Below are 10,489 nucleotides of genomic sequence, written 5' to 3'. Positions count from 1 at the left end.
GGGCTTTGCACCTGTGGCCACTCGACGGGAGCCTATTAGTCTCCCAGAGTGTGTATTGAACACCATTTCTCAGGCTAGAGCTCCGTCGACAAGACACCTCTACGTCCTTAAATGGTCGGTGTTCTCTGCCTGGTGCTCAAACCGCGGCAAGGATCCGCTCACTTGCGACATATCTATGATACTGTCCTTCCTGCAGGAGCTGTTGGACAAGGGTCTCTTCCCGTCCATGCTCAAGGTCTATGTGGCAGCATTAGCGGCTTCTCACGTCCCTATAGCGGGTCAGTCGGTCGACAGGAACAACCTTGTCCAGAAGGCTAAATCCGCCTCGGCCTCTCACTGTCCCTACGTGGGACCTGCCCACTGTTCTGAGGGCCTTGAAGGGTCCTCCCTTTGAGCCGCTGCAGTCCGTCGACCTTCGGTCTCTGTCGTTTAACAGAGCGCTAGCGCTAGCATCGGTCAAATGAGTGGGTGACTTGCAGGCACTTTCTATAAGCCCTAATTGCCTGGAACTCGGGCCTGGCGACTCTAGGGTCGTCCTGAAACCAAGGCATGGCTATGTACCTAAGGTGCTCTTGACTCCGTTTAGAGCACAGGTTATCAACCTCTCTGCGCTTCCTCCCTTGGAGGAGGACCAGAAGTTGAATTTACTCTGCCCAGTTAGGGCTCTGAAGGTCTACATCGAGCGTTCTGCCCAATTTAGGCAGTCGGAACAACTCTTTGTTTGCTTCGGTGGCCCCGCTAAAGGACACCCGGTCACGAAGCAGATACTTTCTAAGTGGATAATCGGCGCTATTTCGCTAGCCTACTCTTCCCTGGGCCTGCAATGCCCAGTTGGAGTACGAGCCCACTCAACTAGAGGTATCACCTCTTTGTGGGCGTGGTCTAGCAGCGTGATCATTGCAGAAATTTGTGCGGCGGCCAGCTGGGCCTCGCAGTCCACTTTTGCTAGGTTCTATAACCTGGATGTCCCTGCCTTGCAGGCTAGGGTTCTTTCTGCTTAGATGGTGCGCAGTTCACTCTGAGTGCAGTTTGGATGTAATATGCCCAGACCTTTCTAGCACTGGTGCTGAGGCTGCGCAAGTCTGTTGGAACGATCACTCGACACAAACGTGACCTTGGTTCCCTGAGATACGGGAATGAGTACTGCGTTGCTAGCCGTGCCATGCAGCTGCACGACTCGTCGTCGCTTCAGTCGAAGTAACCAGAATCCTATGGCGAAGCGGCCGCTTATATAGCTAGACGTCTCCGCCCATTATGGTGGGCTTTGGTGGGCTTCGCTGCCATAGGTTTGTGCAGCACTGCTGCCGAGCCATTCGTTCGTTCCGAGTACGTTTAGATCAGTTATGTGTTTTCATGGTATGGAAAATATATTTTTTCTCTTTCTCATCTTCTGTGCTCCACAAAAAAAACAAAAAAAAATGCTGCAACAACAGTGTAAAATGTTTGTTTTCTGCACTTTACTAAACTAAAAAACAAAAGAAGCAGCCAGTTTTACTCAAACAGAAGGTTTTGTTGCTTGCTGCTGTCTGTGGTTTTGAGCTGGTGTGAAAACTCCCGTTCACACACGTCAGGCATGTTACTTTCACGAGACAGTTCACCCAAAAGATGATCACACTGGTAGAAAAAAACCCCCCTGTCAAAACCTGGAAATGATGCTGTAATTTTCTGCCAAGACATTATCCGCTAAGTTTACTGACATTTTCTTTAACATTAAAACAAAACACAATGCGACGAATAATGCAAAATACAGGTAAAACACCTGTTAAAAAAATCAATATGGAAAATTATGGAAACTTTCCTTAAAGTGCATTCTTAAAGCCATCATTGACTCGCCCTCAAGATGTTCAACCAAACAGCACTGACGTTCATTGCATACATAAGAAAAAAATAATTTTAAAAATATATGTTTGTGTTCATCTGAAGAAAGTTCATTTTAAATTCATGATTAATGATTCCTTTAATGAAAGAGTATTTTACCTCCGTTCACATGTAGATAAACTTCAGTGAATATGAAGGACCCAGAATGCTCCTCTGCACACCAGTATTTCCCAGAATCCTCTGCTCTCAGATTGCTGATGTTCACAGTAAAGACTCCAGCAGAGGTTTCGTCAGTCAGAGAGAATCTGCCGTTTATTCTGTTTTTTGATGAAACACGAACTCCGTCTTTGACGCAGATATTCGGCTGATCTCCTCTGCAGAAAAAACACTGATTTTGATTCTTGATGTATTTACAGCTGATGGACGCTGATCCTCCGACAGACGCTTTACGGGTGACGAGCACTGAAGAGCAGAACACTAAATATGATGAGTATGATTACAGAATGAGCAGAAACATTGAGATTCTTCCCAAATAAACAACCTCACCGTCCTTCATGATGATCATGAGCTCAATGGGAAGGTCAAACGCGTCTTTCACTGCACACCAGTATTTCCCAGCATCCTCTGCTCTCAGCTCAGTCATGGTCACAGTGAAGAGATTGAGTTCAGTGTCGTCCTTTACTGAAATCTTTGGGTTTTTATCATGATCTTCTGATTGAATGATCTTCAGAGCATCTTGAGTGAAACACTTTCCTTTGCACAGATGCTTTACTTCTTTTGAATAGTTTGCATTATAAGGGCATTTGATCTCGGCTGAATCTCCTTCACGTCTGACCAGTGGAGGCACTGATAGTCAAAGAGAATAGAGAACTGTTCATACACTGTACAATACATGCATATATTATTGAACTGCATGCTTTAGGGTTATTTTACATACTGGATGTCAGCTGGGGTTTATTGGATAAGATCAGCTCGTGGTTATTGGTGAGAGAAACAGAAGTCAGATGCGTGTGTCTGGTTTCTGCTCCACACCAGTAAACTCCAGCATCTCTCAGGCTCACATTACTGATGCTCACTCTAACAACTCCTGCTGCACTGTCAGAAAACTCAAAGCGGTTCTTCTCTGATGAACTGATGTTTTGACAGATCTTCTCGTTGTTCTCTTTGCAGATGTGTTTGATGGTCTCGTGTTTCTCAGGGTAATTGCAGGTGAGGTTCATACTTTCGCCAATAATTGCAGCTGATTTGCTTGATGCATTAAAGTGATCAACTATACACGATAATAATAATAATAAAAAACAGAAATATCCAATCATTTTTTCTCATTTTAACTGCTAGAAAGTGTCCAAAAACAAGCTCCTGACAGAAGTTCTTTACCTTGATTGACTGTCAATGTGACTTCAGTGAACAGATGATCGTCAGCGATATTCACTCCACATCTGTACGTTCCTTCATCAGCTGCGGTTAAATCACTGATAAAAACCTTCAGAACTCCTTCTCTGGTATCATCATACATATGAACTTTATCATGATGAACCCACTGATTCTGTCCATCAACAGGGATCTTCTGTGATGAATGTATTTGGATGAATTTCTTGTTTCCTTTGAATTCTTGTGGAAATTTACACGTGATGAAGACTGATTTACTGATGTAGGCCTGAACCTGGACAGAAGTTATTTGACCTGCAAGATGAGATTTATTCATCAATTTGTTACATTATTAACAGTCAGGAGGGATTTATGTATCTTATCCAGAGCTGTAAGGATTTTATAATCAAAATGAAGCTAAACTCACCAGAAACATTCAGATGAATCTCTTTAATGAAGGTTATGTGAGTAATAGTGTGTGAAGGTCCATATCTCTCCACTCCACATAAATAAACTCCAGCATCTGCTGCAGAAATGTTTCTGATGGTCACAGTAAAATGATATTTCTGACTGTCAGACTGGATGAACTTCTCCTCAGATGATTGTGATGATTGTGAGCTGTTCAGCACATGGACAGGATTTCCGTTCACTCTGTACAAGACTTTGGTTTGTGTTTGAAACGTATGATCATATTCACAGTGAAAAGTGATGGTTTGTCCTTTATATGCAGTCCGGATAACAGATGTCCCACAAGAAGAAGAGGCTGAAAATGATTTCAACAAATCAATGTGACATGCACTGAAATCTTGAAATATTATTAGTATTATTAAAGGTGCACTGGGGAACTTTGGCCTCTCTATCGCCATCTCCGTTTGACACATAAAGTGTCACTTTCCTTGCAGAGTTATTTACATTAACATGGGTTGTGTTTCTTTTAGGTCTATGTACTGTAGGGTCACCTGTGATCAAAAGATAAGACAGATCTGTCATCCTACTGTACATCAAGACAGAGACATATTGGCAGAAAACGTTTGTACTACAAGGCAAATATCCAGATAAAATGTAATTTGAACATGTAACGTTTAGTAGACGGGCCTTCTTTGCATGACCTCTCAAATAACACTGACATAAAACTGACATTTTTCAGCTCAGATTATAAATCATTATTATACTGTTGTGAATTATTATAATGCAGTGAGGCAGTTTGAACACTTATGAATTTGCTAAATAATTTTTTTTCCGTAGTGCACCTTTAAACAGTACTATAATAAAAGTATAATACTTAATGTAGTAGGTAATAAAGTATCATACGCACTTCTGTTCACTACTAATGTAACATCATGACTCCATTCCTGATTGTTTCCACATGTATATTCCCCATCATCCTCTCTGCTGAGGTTCCTGATAAACACTGTGAAGAATCTGCTGTTTTCATCGCCATACAGAGAGAATCTCCCATTATTAACCCAACCGCGCTGAGTCTCAGTACTGATACTCGTCGTACAGTTTCTGTTTCTGCAGATATACTTTATTTTATGCTGATCATTAGACTTGTATGTGCACTTGAACATTACACTCCCTCCAGTGCAGCCAATCACACTGAAACAAAGTACCTGACCTGCCAAACACAAGTTCATTTGCTCTGGGTTATTTAATATTTTCAATCTGGGCCGTATAATTTAAAGCATTATTTGACTAGACTGACTAGTAAAGAACTGACCTGAGATCAGACAGATAGTGATGATGATGGTAATGATGGCGACCCTCATTCCAGATTGACTTCAGTCTCACTGATATTCAGAGAAAAAACAGATCACAATCCAGAGAAAGCAAGAATTGACAAAATACCTTCAATGCAATGCATGAATGTAAATAATCGTTAAAAGTACACACACATCCTCCTCTCACATTTCTGCTTCCTCTTTCTCTGAACGGTTCCACCCAGAAACAGGGCATTAAGTGTGATAATATGTGTGAAAGACTCTGCAAACATGCAGAGAAACATACTGTATAAGCATATAACACACAAGACTAATGGCACAATGGTATATGAACATAAACACAGACTGTATGCTTACAGAGTGACTGTGTTAACGGCTTTAATGGTTTAAAGGCATTTATTATATCTTCATGCTGCGTTCATCAATGAAAACACAGAAAAAACTGACATGAGTTAAGATTAATTAGACATCCATTAGCTTAAAACATGATTAAACATACAGTTGGAATTGTATATGTATTGGATGCTGTGAAAGGCCTAGAAATTGATTGAGGTTCATCATGAGATCTAAGAGATTTCTAATTTCTTCTGCTGTTTGTCATTTGCATCTGATATATTACAGTCTATTTATGGATCCGACGTCCTTTCACTTCTGCTTTCTTGACCAGTGGAAATCAAAATCATCACCAACCTCTCAATAGTGATGGGGGAAACAATTGCTTTGAAAAATGATTTGTTGTTTCGAAGCGCTCAAAACTCCACATGCTGTAAATGCCACACAAACTCAGGCCAAAACATACATAAAACAGCAATATCAAACCAACCTCAAATATCTTTATTGAAATTGTAATCTAATAAAGGCAGAGTTAAGTGATTTTTCAAAAACACTTTAGAAAACTGATTCGGGCCGAATCGCAAAACAAACTTGTAGCCAATCAGCAATAAGGGGCGTGTCTACTCGTGATGTGGAGGAGAGCGCGTTCAGTGCATGGGACGGACATTAGCCGAGCCGAGCGACAGAAAGATAGAGATGGCGGATAAAAAACAAAAGAGGAAAACGTCTGCGGAACGATAAGGCAAGAAGTAGGACCCGTGTAAATATCGGATCAGCTTTCCAGCGCTGGAGAGAACTCAAGGAGCGGAGGCCTGCGATCGGACGACGAGGTTGCTTGGTTTCTTCTCAATGGGTGAGTAACACCGTGTCTACAACAACTAAAGTCTGCCTACACTGGACGCGAGAAAGAGGTCAAACGACCGTTGAAAACCATTTGAAATCGGTGTCAGCACGTCATAAATAGAACCCGGCAGCAGTTTTCTGTCGGGGATTTGCTGCGCCGCGCCGCTCACGTCCGTAGACACGGTGTAACATTGGTTTTGCTTTGTTTCACAGAACTAATCGTTTCCTGGGTTGCGTACGTATATGTGGGGCGGAGCTATCAAAATAGGGGCAAGACCCTTTTGGGGTAGGGGCGTGTTTGTTTTGGTGATTTCAAATATCAACATTGGATTCCAGAAATCCCTTACTCTGCCTTTAAATGCAATTAACAAGTCAACTAATACAATTCAATAAGAAGGGTCTTATAATATGTGATGTTTTATTAATTAGTAGGGCTTGTTTTTATTGTGTTTTGAAGAACTTGCTTAGTCAGGCTAATAAAAGTCTAGTACAACTCGGCCTTTTTATTATACAAATACAGTGTGTCAGTTAAAAATGTCTACAAATTTAGAAACCTGACTCGAGAACAGGTAAACCCCACTGGTTCATGGGTTCACTGAAACGTTTCGAAACAGTGATGACATGATGAAGCAATGGAAGGCATCAGACATCATGTTTTTATTCATGAAGGATGCTGTAATTGTACAATGGCATGCATGTATGCAAATATCAGACATTATATTTGCTCATGAGGGATAATGCATCGTTAGGTTGTGTGTGATGTCAGTCTCATGATTTGTCATGTAATTTGTTTTTTTTTTCTTTCTCAGGTAGGAAAGTTTTAATTTACGTTTAATTTACTCCAGCACAGTAGATATCAGTAAAGCGATATATGGGCTAAAAATAATTTTTATATGGGTAAATCTCGAGATAAATCTGCTTTAAAAAATATTACGTTCAAACGTGTCTACACATTCAAAATAAACACATTCAAAATTGCTGCGTTAAAACTTCACATGTACCGTTTAAAGTGTTTTGGCCCTATCAGCCTTCCATACAAAGCCACATTTGCTGAAATCTCATGACTTTGGCAGTTTGATAAGTGCTCCGAAACACTTAGATTTTTTTTTAAACAACTGATTTGCAAAGTTTTCAAAGCGCAGTGCTTGAAAAGCGCTTATAACTTGCACTTATACTTTTTCTCCCTCGTTCATGGTGATAATATGAGTTGTAAGGTCACCATAAAACAACAGTTTGCAACATAAAGCTGCACAATGACTGTTTTTGTACTGGTAAAATAATTGGAATCGACTGATACCGTAGGTCTCAAGCACAAGTTACAAATTAGAGTTGGGCATATCGATACTGATGTGAGTATCGAAAGTATCAATACTCAAAAAAAAAAATTAAGTTTTTTTTTTTTACTTGTGATTTTGTTAAATTAACAAGATATTTAATGCATACGATATGCACTGAATTGGATGCATAACTATTTTCCTGCTCATCTGAACACACGGAAATGCTGCAAGACAGAACTAATCAATCACAGAGAGCGTTCACCCACCGCTGACTCTGCATTCAAACAGGGCTGCACTTCCTAAAGTATCATAAACCATCGATGCTTTTGGGCAACGCAGGCAGCACAGAACAATTCTTATTAGAGGGAAGAAAAACATAATATGTTTGAGTTATTTCACAATAAACAAATTGAAATTGTAGCCTATTTTGTGCAATTTATTTAAAGTGAATGGTAAACTTCTTATTGATCATGTTCTATTCTGGAACTAATGTTTATTATAAATCATAAACTGTCAGTATAAAAAGGTTGTATTTTGTGGGTGCAACTGTGAGTCTCTTATGAAAATAAACCATGGTTGTACTAAACAGTGACTGTAGTATTTGTAGATTTCCATGGTTACCACTACAGTAAACGTATTTTAACCATGTGTAAACAAAAATATAACCTAATAAGCTGGCATATTGAATGTTTTATGCCTTTCAAATAGGGGCCAAAATGGATATCATGACCCATTTTACTCGTCATAAATTAGTAATTTAATAAATGTAATAATTTAAAAGTTAAGTTTAGGGGTATTTGTACCGGTTTCAACGATACTGGCCTTTGGAAGTATCGATATTGTATCGAAAGCAAAATAATTAAGTGGTATTGCCCATCTCTATTACAAATGGCCACATTGCTCTTCTGTTAAAAACAAGGGGGATAGAGCAGTGTAATGGTGATTTGCTGCCCTCTGCTGTAATTCAGCCCTCACTACAACAGGTTTCTACTGGCAGCCCTTCAAACTCTTTGTTTTGTTAGCTGTCATTAATGTTGAAGTAATCAGTCTGTACATACACACTAGATCCGGGAGTGGACTGATTGTTCTGTGAACAGAATGACGAGTCACTCCTGAAATGATGACTGAAGTAGCAGTAACCCCAGTAACATTCTGGACTGAACGATAAAACTATTCAAATCACAATCAATTACAACCAGGAATACTATAGTATTATCACCCCAGCTTTATTCAATTCAATTCAATTCAAGTTTATTTGTACAGCGCTTTTCACGATACAAATCGTTGCAAAGCAACTTTACAGCAAATTAAGTTTCTACAGTATTTAGTGGTAGCTTATCAGTGGTGACTGTCAGTTAATGTACATAGGGCAGAAATGTACGGAAAAATCAATTAAAGACGTAATCAAACAGACGATGAACACTATTAACAGCAATTATTATATGATGCAATCAAACTTGCTTTATGGAGCCGAGCTCTCTTCTGTAGCGCACAAGTTCATGTTCAAAAGCTAATAAATGTTTAGATTAAATGAATCAAATCTGAGCTAATAGTTTGTCCGTTCTGAGCTGCTTTATTCATTTAAACTGCTACACTGACTTATATTACCACATAAAACCAATGAATGTTTATCTATTATTCATGGGCAAAAGACACCATCTCTTGTACAGTGCAAAGTTGAGTTGACTTTAACAAATTGCAAGCAAAGTATAAAACTGCACAGGTAACTTGTGCGTTTGTAAAGGTTTAAAGGTTTTTTTTCTCAATTAGTTAAGTTGACACTTAAAGATTTAAATTAGGCTAACAACACAAAACTATAGAACTAAATAAAACATATAATATAATGAATATAATGTTTTTTTGTGCCAAATAAGGTTAACTAAAACCTGTAAGTTGTTAATCCAGCGATTCCTCTGCTTGAAGTCATGCACTGCAGCTCCAATGGAAATGAGAATTATTGATTTATTTCTTTATTGTTGATGTTATTGCACTCATGTCATTGCCTCTGTCATACCTTTGTGTAACACATTTAGAGAGCATGTACTGTATTGTAACTGTGATGCGTCGACTGTCATTGGTGTTTGTGTGCTGGAAGTCAAGAACAATAACTCTATGATATATATAATCAGTAATTCCTCATGTATTTATCTGAAGGCAGGTCATCGCCTCACATTAGACTGTTATTATTAAGGCTTATAAAGAAAAAGACAAGACTAAATTATGAAATGCATTTATGAAATGTACTAATTTTTGCAAGTAGTTCCTTTAAATAAAGCACAATATGAATTTATCGAAACAATTAGATGCGGACAGGACTGTTATACTGTAAAACTGTAAATTTCACTGTAGTAATTAACTGGCAGCAGCAGCTTCACATATAAAGTACTGCATTTTTTGTTTCGCTGTATATAGAATTACAGTGTAGTAAAAATTGTCCTGTAAATTAACAGTAAAATACTGGCAGCACATTTTCCTGTAGTTTACTGTAATTATACAGTTCTTTAGCCACTTTTCAGTATGTTACTGTAATTCACTAAATGACAATAACTGCCATGCATGCTTATAAACTAATATTTATAACATGTTAACAATGTGAGCAGATTAATATTCTAAACTCTTTTTATCTGAGACTACTAAAAAGAATGTTTCTTAAAATAAAACAAAACTGAGTTAAGCAAAAACGTAGAAGTTTTTGAAAAACCTATTATTAAGTAGAAACGTAAACTGCTAGCTAACAGCAGCACACATGCTTGTGCAGTTAGCACTAGTGAAGAGATTTTCACTGCATCAGCAAATCCACAGGTACTGCCTTTAAATAAAGCAACATGCAGCAGTGGCGTAGCAAGTCAGCCTTGGGCCCATATGCAAAAAAAAAAGAAAAATTATTGTAACGGGCCCCCCTCCGTTGCGATATTAAGATATTAACAATTTTATTAAAAATTGAATGACAACAGCGTGTCAGTTCTAGGTTTTCTTAGTTCTCAGTTCTTAGTTATCTTTTATTCCTAATAAATTTACAAGGAGTTTCTTTTGTAAATATGTTTCCATTACAGTTTATGCATTGTATTTTATTGGAAAAAAAAAAAAAAGTATCCACCTAAGCGACTGTACGAGTTACATTTTGGAAAT

General features: G+C 38.7%; 1 protein-coding gene across 1 annotated transcript; it reads right to left on the bottom strand.

Annotated features, from left to right (window-relative positions):
* Positions 1-1,957: 1,957 nt before the first annotated feature.
* LOC107739966 (polymeric immunoglobulin receptor) lies at positions 1,958-4,955 on the bottom strand. Its single transcript, XM_016552233.1, has 6 exons — positions 4,907-4,955; positions 3,614-3,949; positions 3,196-3,501; positions 2,756-3,088; positions 2,365-2,664; positions 1,958-2,280 (listed from the first exon to the last, which is right to left on the bottom strand). The coding sequence occupies exons 1-6, from the start codon at positions 4,953-4,955 to the stop codon at positions 1,958-1,960; spliced, it is 1,647 nt and encodes a 548-aa protein (XP_016407719.1).
* Between the last annotated feature and the right edge of the window lie 5,534 nt (positions 4,956-10,489).

Source organism: Sinocyclocheilus rhinocerous, unplaced genomic scaffold (assembly GCF_001515625.1).
Source record: "Sinocyclocheilus rhinocerous isolate Xijiao unplaced genomic scaffold, SAMN03320098_v1.1 scaffold6126, whole genome shotgun sequence".
Lineage (NCBI taxonomy): Eukaryota > Metazoa > Chordata > Actinopteri > Cypriniformes > Cyprinidae > Sinocyclocheilus > Sinocyclocheilus rhinocerous.
The sequence above is the reverse complement of the archived record's forward strand: the minus strand, read 5'-3'. Positions and strand labels throughout refer to the sequence as shown.